Source organism: Marmota marmota, unplaced genomic scaffold, assembly GCF_001458135.2.
Source record: "Marmota marmota marmota unplaced genomic scaffold, marMar, whole genome shotgun sequence".
Classification (NCBI taxonomy): Eukaryota; Metazoa; Chordata; class Mammalia; order Rodentia; family Sciuridae; genus Marmota; species Marmota marmota.
Window position 1 is genome coordinate 275,102 of NW_025999895.1, and position 12,856 is coordinate 287,957.

The following is a 12,856-nucleotide window of genomic DNA, read 5'->3' on the forward strand; positions in this document are numbered from 1 at the left end:
CCCCCCCCAACGGCAAGTGTGAGAGAGGGCAAAGACGCAGGGCAGCAAAGGCAGTATGAACAGGGGAGAGACACCGCCCAGCAGCAGGCAGTCCCAGGCTCCGTCACCTTTAGAAACTCTGCCTTGGTATGCAAATCCCCATTACTGTAAACAGTGAGGCTCTGGATTTTGCTATTTGGGCAACAATGTGCTCTTTTTGAATATTAACACCAGCAGCTGCCAGAGAGTATAAACTCCAATAGGCATAAACTGCCCAGGCTGGACTACTTCAAACCTCTGCCACAGACCTGGAGGCAGACAGTGGTCACGGCTGTAGGTTAGCTTCTTCATCCCCATAAGCCTCTGAGTAGGAGAGAGCGCTCCCGGGCTGACATCATCGCCCGAAAGCTTACAAAAGCTTCAATTTTATCCCACTTACCTCCCCAGCACGGCTGCAGTTTATAGGCGAGTAGCTGTGCCTGTCTTACACCTGCAGCCAAGCGCCCCTGCTTTAATTAGCAATTGTGCAACCAAAAGGTTAGTTTATCCAAGTCCCAAGTGCCAGCTGGGTCTCCCTCTCTGGGCTGGTCCCCACCAACAGTCAGCCCCGGATGGACACAGGGCTCACCCAGCCCACCTGCCATCCTGAAAGCTAAGTGGCCAGAGAACAGAGGCAACTGGGGGCTGGGGGTTGTACTCGCAGCTGCTCAGGAGAAGCGGCAGGAGGATGGCAAGTTCCAGGCCAGCCTGAGCAGCTTAGTGAGGCCCTGTCTCAAAATAAAAAACAAAAAGTGCTGGGGATGCGGCTCAGGGATGAGCAGCTGGGTGCAGTCCCCAGTACCTGGAGAAGGAGAGGCAAATGGTTCAGACCAAAATCTCACTTACGGAGGGACCTGGGACCCCCGAGGGCAGCCCACCACAGCAATGTGCTTCTCTGCTGCCCCAAAGCTCTGCAGCACTGAGCCAAACTGCTTGGAAGCGCTGCTGTCGCTTGCTGATATCCTGAGGGACTTCCCATCCTTCCCAGTGCACAGTTGGGTGTCCACGTCCGCCCTTGGTATCGCAGGACATGGATCACACTTGATAAGTGCCTGCAACTGTCATCACCTTGGTCACGATGCTGCAAGTGATGAAATCAGCTCCCAGGGCTGGGCATGACACATCCCAGGCAGCCATGGGAACCGGGCCTGCAGAGGTTCTCACGCCTCCGGAATCGGGAGCGCACGGAGCGTGCCCGCACAGGCCCGCTGAGTTATCTCCCTGGCCCGCAGGGCTGGAATTGGGCCCCAGGCTCCCTCACCCGTTGGGAGGCAAGGAAACCCTGCTCTGTTACCCAGGCCAGACCTGCCCCCCAAAGTACAGGCTGAACCCATAAGGATTCCTTCATGATTCTTCTTTTATTAAAGAAGGATAAAGACAAGCCATAGAGCCGCCATCACGCACTCCCTGCTCGGCTCTGGCACAGCCTGCGCGTGGCTTCTGCAGCAGCACTGGGCAGGCCCCACCACTCCGCACTCGTCCCGCGGCTGTGCTCCACTAGCACCCCCTGCTTTCCCCCAGGGAGGGTCCCACCAACGAGCAGGGCCCACTTTCCTACCCAGCCACTTCTCAACAGGAAACATCCTCAAAGCTCAGCTGTGTGAACAGGTGTGGGGGTCACCTGGGCAGTTCTTTATGCTTCCAGGGACTATGAGTAAGTTAAGAGACAGCTCTCTCGGAACCTCAGGTGCCCAAACGAAGCCCATCCCGACTCCCAGATGCAGATCCCAGTGGCTGCTGTTCCGAGAGCTGCTCCCTGAGGATCTGGCCACTGTACTGCTTTGTGGCCGAGTCTCACTGACTCCACCTTCACAGCTGAAAACGTACTTCTCACACCATTCCCACTGAACCTCCTCTGTAAGCTGACTGGAGCATCTGGGTGCTGGAGGAGACCCTTCCTTTGCACACTTCCTGTACAGATGGAGGGGCCTGGTCTGGGTTCCTTGTCCCTCACACACTTCTCCAGGCCTCCCAGGCCGGCACTGCCCTGTCCTCAGCTCTGGACTGGGGGCACATGCACCCAGTGCAGGGTGGCTCTAGAGGACACCTAGGGCTGGGACATGCAGCAAGACCCTAGGGGAAGCAAAGGGCCAGCCATGAGCCACCTGGCTGAGGCCAGGCCCACTTCCTAGGGGCTGAAGGCAAGCAGCCTCCTCCACGATCCAGGCCACGTGCTCCAGCCTCCTCGTGACCACGCGGGATAAGTGGCTTTGGTGCTGGTGTTTGCAGGCACAGCCAGGGAAGAACAGCGTGAATGTGAGTGCCGACAAGGCAGGCAGTGGACACATGCAGTCACTAAGACTGGCTGACTTGCCCTGACAGCACTGCAAGCCACTTGAGTGGACCTAATGTGGCATTTAAGTCTGCAGTAAGACAACCCCAGTGCGACTCACGAGGGCCAGGCAGGAGCGGGTGACAGTGCGCTGGTAACACAAGGGCACCGGCTGCACTTCCCTGGTTAAGCACCAGGTTTCGGGAGCATGGGCACAGGTCACTGCAAAGCAGGCAGCCAAACGGCCCTGTGACAACGCCTGGGGACAACCAAGGGGGCTGGGGCTTGGCCCCTGCAGAGCCCGCTCCAGGGAAGGTCCCATCATGGGATAAAGGCTCCCAGAGAAATGCAGTGCTCTGAACTGACACTAACCCTCCACGCCTGCCACCTGACCCCCAGCCAACTCCCTCAGTCAGGAGCTAGTGGAGGACAAGAGCCTGCAGGTGCAGCGGATGTGTTGCCGCTCCCTGCAGTGCCTCTGCTCCAACCCTCCCCAGTGCCTGAATGGGGACACCTTCCAACCTCAGCCTCCCCTGACTCCAGCCTCTGCTCTGCTTTGCAGCTCCGGGCAGCGGGTGCGAGACCTTCCTCGCCAGGCCCTCGGCACGTGGAGCTGGCTCGGTCACGAACACACGGCCACAAGGCGAGACGGGGGCTCGCCTCCCTGGACCCCGTGTCTGGACTAGCGAGGAGCGGGCAGTGACCACGCCACGTGGCAGACCTCAGTCTGACAGACACCATGAGCCTCCTCAAGGAGAGGAAGCCCAAGAAGCCACACTACATCCCACGGCCCCCAGGGAAGCCCTTCAAGTACAAGTGCTTCCAGTGCCCATTCACCTGCAACGAAAAGTCCCACCTCTTCAACCATATGAAGTACGGCCTCTGCAAGAACTCCATCACACTCGTGTCAGAGCAGGACCGTGGCCCCCGGTGCCCCCGGGCCCACGCACCCGACCCCAGGCCACCCCGGCAGCAGGCGCCCACTGCACAGCTAGCCTCTTCCCAGCCCCTCACTGATGGCCTCCCAGGCTTTGACCCCCAGCCCCAGCAGGGCTCTGGCAAGGAAGACGTGGAGGAGAGCCTGAAGCTGCAGGCTCGGAGGACCCACGCACTCCCGCAGAAGCCAGGCCTCCAGAAGGAGGAAGCCCCAGAGGCCGCCCTGGGAACGCAGCCTGCTTTGGACAGGGCCCGGCCTTCGGCGTTCATTCCAGTTGGGGAGCACAGACTTAAGGGGCCCGAAAACACGGAGGGGCCCGAAACGCTGTCATCAACCAACCCTACCACCAAAGCCACAGCCTTCCACACCAAGTCTGCGTTCCACACTCCTGGCTACCCCTGGAAAGCGGGCTCCCCGTTCCTCCCACCCGAGTTTCCACATAAAATCCCACCTACAAAGGGGTTCAGTGCCATCTCCCCTTACGTGCATCCCACGATCCCAGAGTACCCCCCGCCCTTCTACACAGAACACGGGCTGGCCGCCATCTACTCCCCCTACCTGCTGGCCGGGAGTGCCCCCGAGTGCGACACCACTCTGCTGTCTGTCTATGGGGCCCCAGACCAGAGACACTTCCTGCCTCCCCCGGGGCCAATCCCCAAGCACCTGACCCCATCTCCATCAACGTATGATCACTACAGATTCCTCCAACAGTTTCACTCCAGTCTGCCAATTCCTTACGGATTTTACAGACCAGAGTCTGCGTTCTCCTCCTACAGCCTCAGGCTCCCGCCCCTCGCTGGCATCACTCGGGAACAGAGTTCCCGCCTCCTTGAAGAAGCCACCCTGGCCTACCCAGCCTCGAGTCCCTCCGAGTTAAGCCCTTCAAACTCCCACAAAAAACACACAGAATTCGAGAAAGAAAGTCCAATTCCTGAAGCTAAAGACCCTTCCAAAGATGGGCAGCGGGACATGGAAGGAGCCAAAATGAGCCCCCGGGCAGGCAGTGCAGCCACAGGCTCCCCAGGAAGGCCAAGCCCCACCAACTTCACGCAGACAAGCCAGGCATGCGAAGGCCTGTGTGACCTCTCCCACAAAGGGTCCCCAAGTACCCTGGGATGGCGCCCGCAGCCCGAACAGAGCCCCACAGCCTTCAGACCCGTCCCAAAGAACACAGACTGCTCTCACTCCCAGGTTCCTGCAAACAGCACAGAGTCTCCAAACAGGTAAGAAAGCTTTACTTCTGGGCTGGGGTCGTGGCTCAGTGGTAGAGCACTTGCCTGGCATGTGTGGGGCCCTGGGTTAGATCCTCAGCACCACCACGTAAAAAATAAATAAGTAGATAAACGGTATTGTGTTCATGTACAACTAAAAAAATTAAAAAAAAAAAAAGATTTACTTCCACAACTTTGACATAGGCTTCTTGGTTGTGCTCAGCCAGCCAAGTGCAACCTGATTAAATGTTTTGTGCTCCTTTTACTAAGCAAATGCCCACTAAGCCTTCTCTTGGCTTCTTCTAGCCTCGAGGCCGGGAATGGAGACCCTCCAGCTCAGACAGCAAGCGCTCTTCCCATCACCGAGGCCGCACACGCCATCCCCGAGGATGGCTCCAGGACAGGCCCCCTCAACCTCTCCAAGAAGTCAGAGCCAAGACCTGCAGCTGCTGGTGGAGCCGTGTACACAGGAAGTGCCAAGGCAGAGGCCCCAGGTTTCACAGAGCTGCAGGACTTGCCCCTCAATCTCTCTGTTAAGGACCCCTGCAATGCCCGGGCTCCCAGGCCTGCCGTCCCCAGCCCACTGCAAAGGGCAGAACCGGCTGCTGCTCCCAGGACTGGGAGAGGAAGTCCCCAAGATGGCTCAAGTTGTGCTGAGGCCCAGCAGGAGGAGGGCTCCGGTGGGAAGGCCCCGGCCTCCCGCGTGGTGGACAGCAGTGACGAGCAGAAGCAGACGGCAGCTGTGGCCCTCTGTCAGCTGGCAGCCTACAGCCCGGGAAATGTGAGGGTGGGTGAGGGGGAGCCCACCACCCAGGAGTCAGGCTGCCAAGATGCACCTACTCCTAGCTCCACAGAGAGCCAGGGGACTCCGTGTGACCTCAGACCCAAAGGACAAAAGAGGGCAAGTCAAAGAGACACAGGAAAACCACAGCAAGGAAGTAAGAAGACAAAGCCTAGTGACACGGCCGCGCGAGTGTTCACACTGCGCAAGAGGACCCGGGTGTCCTGAGGCCCGCCAGGCCCAGGGCCCTCTCCACCAGCCGAGCCATCACTCCCCAGTCGGCTGCCACAGATGCAGCTCTCTCTTTTCCACCCTTCAGGACGCTGCAGGGCACTCCCGTCTCTGGTTGTAGGAATGTCTGAGACTAAGGTTTGGCCTGCTTCTCTGCAAGTGGAACAGTGCCCCAGGTTCTGACGGCCATTTTGGTCCGGGACAGACGGCTCTGATTGTCTGACACTTAGCCTCATGTTTTAAAGTAAACAGCAGTCACTACAGAACAGGCCCACTGGCTGGCTCACCAACATGAGGCTACCTATAGAAGTCACCTGATCCACAAGGGAAAACGCACACTGGTGAGGGCAAGACCTACTCATGCCAACTTCCTGACCTCTCAGTCTCACTCCCTATCCCTAAAATGACATGTATGTTGCTAACTCTCCAATAAATTCATGTGAACCTTAAGGGTACATAAAATGGGGACGTGTGAAATTCTGTGGCATCTTTTGGAGTATTTTGCCATGATGGTGAAGAAAGAGTTGCTGGCTGAGGCAGCAGTGAGCCCGAGAAGGCAGCGAGTGGGGGTGTGCGTGGCGTGTGCTTGTGAATAAACCAGTGACCACTGCCTGCCCTGGGGGCTCCTCGAGGACCATCCCGAGTCCTGGGCCCCAGAGGCTGGAGCTGGGCCAGGGCTCCCTCCCTGCCCTGTCCCCACACCACATGGCCCCCCTCATGCTGGCCTGCTCCTGAACCCAGGCATGGGTACCAGGGGCCCTCCCTTGGGGAGGCGACTCTCAGTTCATGGCCACAAGAGCACCGAGGCCCACAACACTGCTGGGGGCGAGTGTGGGCTCCTGTGGCACATGGGGAAAAGACCACACCAGGAGCACTGCAGCTCTTAAAACTGCCGATGCTCCCAGCTATCGCCTGAGAGAACGAGGCCTCCTGACACTGCCAGCTCAGACAGAGGAAAGTAGGGTTCATGCAAAACCCTGCCCGATTCTGGAGGAACACGACTTGCCAAGGACACGCTGAACTAAAATCACTGGCCCATAGCTGCACATTAGCAAAGTACTCTTTCAGCTTGATTTGAATCAACAATTTTTCCAATTGTTTTCACTTATTTTTTAAAAAGACACAAAAGTCGGGTGTGATAATGGAGTTTCACGTGAAGTTCCATACTGATAATTTTTTAAAGACTCAGTCTAGAAAAACTCTTCCTTTGCGATAAAAAATCTCAAAATCTCCACTAAAAATTTTGAGAGTCAATTAAATATTCCTGAGTAGAGTTTTCTGTATCAGGAAAAAATTCTCCAGGAAAGTAGTGAAAATGAATTCACAGAAAAAAAGGAGGAAACTCCGTGAGAGAAAACTGCCCTGGGTTTTAATGCAGGCGACAGACATGAAGCTGAAGAACTAGCTGCCCTGCATGTACTTAGGAGTGGCACAGTGCTTTACCTTAAACAACGGGGTGTGGAGAGCAAAACGGGGCTTGTAACTGAATAAAATCATAGAGAATTGGATATACCAACTTCTAGAATTACTTATGGAAAAAAAGACGACTGCTGAAGACCATCACTAGGCGATGCACCAAGGCCTCCAAGCCCTGGGGAGGGCCAGGAGCCCTCCTAGTCCCGGGGAGAGCTGGGAGCCCTCTGAGCCCGTCTGGGTAGAGGCATGAGTCCTCTTGGTATTTCTACTTCTCAGATTTTAGGACATATTAAGAAATAAGTAGGCCAGGCGTGGTTGTGCACGCCTGTAATCCCAGTGGCTTGGGAGACTGAGGCAGGAGGATTGTGAGCGAGTTCAAAGCCAGCCTCAGCAAAAGAGAGGCACTAAGCAACTCAATGAGACCCTGTCTCTAAATTAAAAAATACAAAATCGGGCTGGGATGTGGCTCAGTGATTGAGTGTCCCTGAGTTCAATCCCTGGGGCCCCCCACCACCAAAAAAAGAAAGAAAGAAAGAATTAGGCCATCACATTTCAGCTGAAGGGCAGCTCTCCGATGTCTGTTCTTGAGACATAGAACAGATTTCAGTAACCAAACAGCACAACACAACGTCACTGCAACAACAGTCTTGAAAAGCCACCAAGCCGACAGACAACTGCAGCCGCAGTATGTCACAAGCAATCATCTCAGGAAGAGGAGTCTCAGGACTCGAGTGTGACTGTATCACAATACTCAAATCTGTTTTCAACTAAAACAGAGATACCATAAGGCATCCACAGAAACAGAAGAGTATGCCCATTTGTTTACAGGAAAAAAAAAACAAAGAATCCGTGAGGACGGCCAGACTTTGGACTACCATAAGACTTTCAACCAACTGCCTTAAATGTCTCCAAGCACTAACAGAAACCAAAGAACCCAAAACAAGTATGGAAGATTGATAAGGATAAGAGTTACAAAAGGAGACCAACAGAACCACACAATTGAAAGGTCAGCTACAGTGAAGGACCCCTAGAGGAGCATCATAGCTAGGTGGACACTGGCTTAGGAGCGAGCAGTGAACGTGAGGATCAGGCCCCAGAAGTCACCCAGTCTGAGAAGGACAAAAAGAAGGGGTAAAGGAAAATGGGCAGAACCCACCAGATCTGAGGGAGCCTCGGGCATTCTGATACACACACGACTGGAGCCCAGAAGGAGAGGGACAGCAGCGTGGGAAGACTGGAGAAGTAATGGCTGAGAACACCCTAAGTCCACATGCCCAAGATGCTCCACCAACACGAGTGACAGTCATTACTCAAATCAACAAAAAAATTCTCCATTGAGTAGTGACAGCAAGGGAGCAAAAGGAATCACACCAAAAGCCCAATGAGATCAGAACGCTAACCTTCCAAAAGCAAAATGCCAAACAAACCCATAAAATGCAAAAGTAGGAGCAGGTATGCGCATTTTAACAAAATAGTAAAGCTAAATGAAAGGAAGTCCTGGTGTTCAGATCCCCAGAAACACAGAACAGAGCCCTTTAGCGGTGGCCTTGCGTGAGAGAGCACTGGGCTCCCTGTGCTGAGACCAGGACAGGCAGCAGCTCGTGTCACATGCAGGGACAGTGGCTGCCAGCACTCCCTGAAAGGCTACCAGAAAGCCAGCAAAGGCCCCTCTGCTGCACCTCTGTGCAGTGGGCAGTCTGCCTCCTCGGAGGCATGGGCCCCAGCCATCCCCAAAGCAGATGTTGGCAGCGGCCTCTGCCTTCCATCTGACCCCTGGGCACACACCCATGAAGCTCACCAGGTCCTGTGCACACTGACAGCAGCACTGCCCATGGAAGTGCTCACGGGCACCCAAGGTGGGAGACAGGGCTGGAGTGGGCAGGCAGGAAGCTGGGCCCCCAGGGCACATCTCTGTGCAGCAGGGCTGGAAACTAGACTTGAGCCAGGCCTCACCAAGCTCAGGCCGACCCCCAGGAGTCAAAAGGGGACATGGCGACCTGACTGGACCAGAGAGCGCGGGCAGGCAGGTGGACACTGAGGGCCTTAGCAGGGCTGGGCTGGGGGCCAGCTCCCCTGACCCTGAAGACGCACACACACCCTGGCCCCCAGCACTCTCCAGGACCCCTCTCTACAGGTCTACAGACCCTGCCCTGCAGGAGCCCGGGTCTCTCCGTGTGGCTCTAATAACCCACCCCTCACACGGGTCCCCCGAGACCACGACTGCAAGCCTTCACCCAGAGCCTTGATAAGCCAGGGACTGCAGCAGCCCAGAGCTCAAGTGCGCACCAAGGGTCTGCACAGAGCCACCAGGCCATCTCTGAGCTCGTGAACTTCCAGAAGGAAAAAGGTCCACTTCTTGGCACCTGTGAAACCGCGCCCCTGCTTCCTAAGACCGGGCGGGCCCTGTTCTTTCTTTTTTTTTTTAAATATTTTTTAGATGTTGACAGACCCTTATTTTATTCATTTATTTATACACAGTGTAGAAAATCAAATCCAGTGCCTCACACACGCTAGGCAAGTGTTCTACCGCTGAGCCAGACCCCAGGCCCCCCACACCCCCACGCCCACCCCCACCCCCATTCCTTCTTATCTGACGGTGTGACCTTCGCATCATCTCCAGTTTAGGCTGTAAAACACCTGCCATCTAGAGACCCCTGGACCACATCTTCAAGGATGCTCACTGGTCATTGGGGCATGAAAATGAAACTGTGACGAGGTGCCCTCTCACACTAAGAGGCCGTCACCAAAGAAACGCTGAGTGAGAAAGTGAGGCCGTGGGAACCCCCACACGTGGCCGTGGGACAGCCAAGGGCAAAAGCAGGTGCAAAAGCACCGCTTCCCCACGACACGCCGTCCCCACAGAGTCCACAGCAGAGGACGGACAGGAGCAAAAGCACCGCTTCCCCACGACACGCCGTCCCCACAGAGTCCACAGCAGAGGACAGACAGGAGCAAAAGGACCGCTTCCCCACGACACGCCGTCCCCACAGAGTCCACAGCAGAGGACGGACAGGAGCAAAAGGACCACTTCCCCACGACACGCCGTCCCCACAGAGTCCACAGCAGAGGACGGGCACGAGCAAAAGGACCGCTTCCCCACGACACGCCGTCCCCACAGAGTCCACAGCAGAGGACGGACAGGAGCACTTCAGGGAAAGCTGCACCTGGTGCCCAGGGCAGCCTCCCGTGGCTGGCCCACACAAAGCCTTCGCTCCTCAGCAGGACAACATCACAGCACCTGGGAGCCCAGGCTCAGGAGGGGTGCTGCAGGAGGCAGGCCCGTGGCTGCCCTGGGCCCAGGACTCTGCCTGGATCACCGAAACCCTCCCAAGTTCAATCACGGCGCTGCACAGCTCTAGCACACCAGGGCATCTGGCTTTAGGCTTCGCGTGGGTGAACTTAAACCACGCAGCCATCTCAGTGGAGCTGTTTTTTAAGAAAGCAGAAAGATGAAACAACTGGCAGGCTCTGGAAGATCTCCCAGGCATCTCAGTGCCAGGGCAGCTGGGCACTGGCTGGACGCAGGTAGCATCGCTGAGGCCACCGGCTTCAGGAAGTACTTCTGTGTGTGGCTTCTGTGACGCACGCAGGCAAGGTCCTTTCCGATCTCTGCAGGCCCCACTCCTGCCCTGAAGACCCCAAATGGCACAGGGCCACAGCACCCCCACCTGCATCCCTTGTAGGCCCCAGGCTCAGTTCCACTGCCACCACTGCAGAGCTCCCCCAGCCCAACTCCCAGCTGGGACAAACTTCATCACTAGGGACACTGTCCCTGCAGGTGACCCAGGATGCTGAGGAACACTGAGGTGCCCTCAAGGGGCAAGAAACTCAGACATCACAGGGCCCATGGCCCTCCAACCGCAGCACACAGCACCCAGAACAGAAGGGCCACAGCAGGCGGAGACGCAAGGGGGACTCACATGGACGCTGTGGAAGAGCCCCGGCACCACGAGTCTAATGTGCTCCACAGCCAGCCACCCTGGGAGGCAACTCAGCAAGAAACCTGAGGCTGCAGGCCCACGGGCTTCAGCTACTCACCCTCCTTGAGTCGCGACGGGAGCAGCAGGCCTCGTCTGCCCAGTTCCGCCAGTGCCAGACATCCGCCGTGCCATGCCTTGTCTGTCTCCTGAAAACTGAGAGCAAAATTCCGGGGTCAGCTCTAAGCTCAAAGCCCAGTTCCGCAAGGAACACAGGCCAAGCCCATGCTCTGAGCCCATGAGCCTCACGGTTGACCCAAGAAACAAGATGCTCCAGTTTACCACAAACAAGACTACTGTGCCATACCAACAACAGAGGGCCCAGCCCAGACCCAGACCGACCGCCTGCCTGCCACAGGCAGGTCCGCCCCACGTGCTCTACCACAGCCACAACACCCCAGCTCTTCTGCACACCCAGGCACAACCTCACTCAGCAACAAGCAGCGATACACGTCAGGGAGTCGAGCTCAGCAGGGATCCCACGTCCAGGTTCCAGCGTCCCTCCTGCCTCAGCCTCCCAAATAGCTGGGCTTCAGATGTGCCACGTGCACAGCCAAAGCGTGGACTTATAATGAAGGCCTGCCATAACCCTCATCAGGTCAAAGGTCGTATTTCACATTCAATTAAAATGTCCCTTCGGGGGCCCGTGCACCTGCAGGTGTGGCCTGCCATTACCTTTACTGTGAACAACTGCCTTTCAGATAGATGGGGGCTGTGCTTGGGGATTCACACTTGCTTCCACATGAGCGTGGAGACACACGTCCCCAAAAAGAGAAACACTATAAGGCTTTAGCCAGCTCTGATCAAATGACTCCACAGCAAGGACCGTGAGGGAAGCCGTCCACACTGACTGCAGCACACCGGCACACTTGGTCACCGGACCTCCGGCCCATGAGTGGGCGTGAGCCAGGCCTCCGGAGGCAGCCTCCTGGAGGAAAGCTGCCCAGACTCGGGCACAGCCATGATGTCTGAGGCTCCAGCTGGCCAGGCGGCTCTCCAAAGCTAAGCACCACCACCCTGTTTTCAGAAGAGGCTCGTCACACGGCTTGTGCAGACAGGACGGCAGCATGAACGCACAGAACCTTGTCGCCCTGCCTCACGGGGAACTCAGACAAGCCATCCCTCTCTCAGTGAAGGGGTGTGCTCTGTGGTCCCTCCAGGCTGGCTGGGGAGAGCACCAGTCACTGGACACCAAGGGGAGGCAAACATCAGCCAAGCAGTTGAAGGGACCCAGAGAAGTGGCAGTGCACAGCAAGGGAGCACCCACTGGCAGGTCGGGGACTCGGGCCTGTGCTCGGAGCCAGGGTGCTGGTCCTTCTGTCAGCAAGCCTGGGGTGAAGAATCAAGGGTGCTAAGACTACTTCGAACCTCCAAACTGGTGCACACTGGAGGTTCAACTAGCCACACAGAGGCCCCAGGCCAAGATCAGGCGCGGGGAGGCAGGGCAGTTGAGAGCAGCACACGCCAGGCCCCTCAGGGCCCACAGGGAGGAGGAAGAGGCAGAGGATGCTCCAGGAGGGCCCGGGTGAGCAACCAGAGGGAGGTGCAGCAACAGCACGAGGAGAGAGGGGCCAGGAAGGAAGCACGAGACCGATGCCCGCCCTCCTGCAGGCGGCTCCTTGGAGCTCCCTCTCCCCCAAGGAAGGAAGCCCCAGCAACCTGGGCCACTGCAGGGGAAGTGCACAGCACTGGCACACCAGCAGAGGCTGCACGCTCACCCATCCCGGCCTCCACGGGCAGCGTGTGCTTTCTGTAGGAGCTCTTCTACTACGTGCACAGTTATTTCAAAAAAGATGACCAGTCTTTGACATGTTTCCTGCATTTGGTCAACTGCCACTGAGCAGCCCCAAGGCCAAGTGCAAGGAGGAGCCTGCTCCAGGGAAGGCAACCGTGGACCCTGCGGAGCTGTCCTTGCCAACTGACCACCAGCACGCAGTGGCTCCCAACACTGACAGCACAGGATCTGCAGACAGTCACTATCAGGCAGAGGGACAGGTCCCCAGGAACAGTGAC

At 57.0% G+C, this 12,856-nt stretch overlaps 2 protein-coding genes across 4 annotated transcripts in view; one reads left to right on the forward strand and one right to left on the reverse strand.

Annotated features, from left to right (window-relative positions):
• The window catches only part of Znf750 (zinc finger protein 750), a 7,814-nt gene extending 1,865 nt beyond the window's left edge, over window positions 1-5,949 (forward strand). For both annotated transcript variants that reach the window (XM_048796797.1, XM_015504000.2), the window contains exons 2-3: window positions 2,853-4,450; window positions 4,745-5,949. In XM_048796797.1, coding sequence (XP_048652754.1) covers window positions 3,030-4,450; window positions 4,745-5,447 — 2,124 coding nt within the window. In that variant the 5' untranslated portion in view covers window positions 2,853-3,029 and the 3' untranslated portion in view covers window positions 5,448-5,949. The remainder of the gene's footprint in view (window positions 1-2,852; window positions 4,451-4,744) is intronic.
• Window positions 1-12,856, reverse strand: part of Tbcd (tubulin folding cofactor D) — a 103,064-nt gene that overhangs the window by 57,634 nt on the left and 32,574 nt on the right. For both annotated transcript variants that reach the window (XM_015503999.2, XM_048796793.1), the window contains exon 13: window positions 10,905-10,999. In XM_015503999.2, coding sequence (XP_015359485.2) covers window positions 10,905-10,999 — 95 coding nt within the window. The remainder of the gene's footprint in view (window positions 1-10,904; window positions 11,000-12,856) is intronic.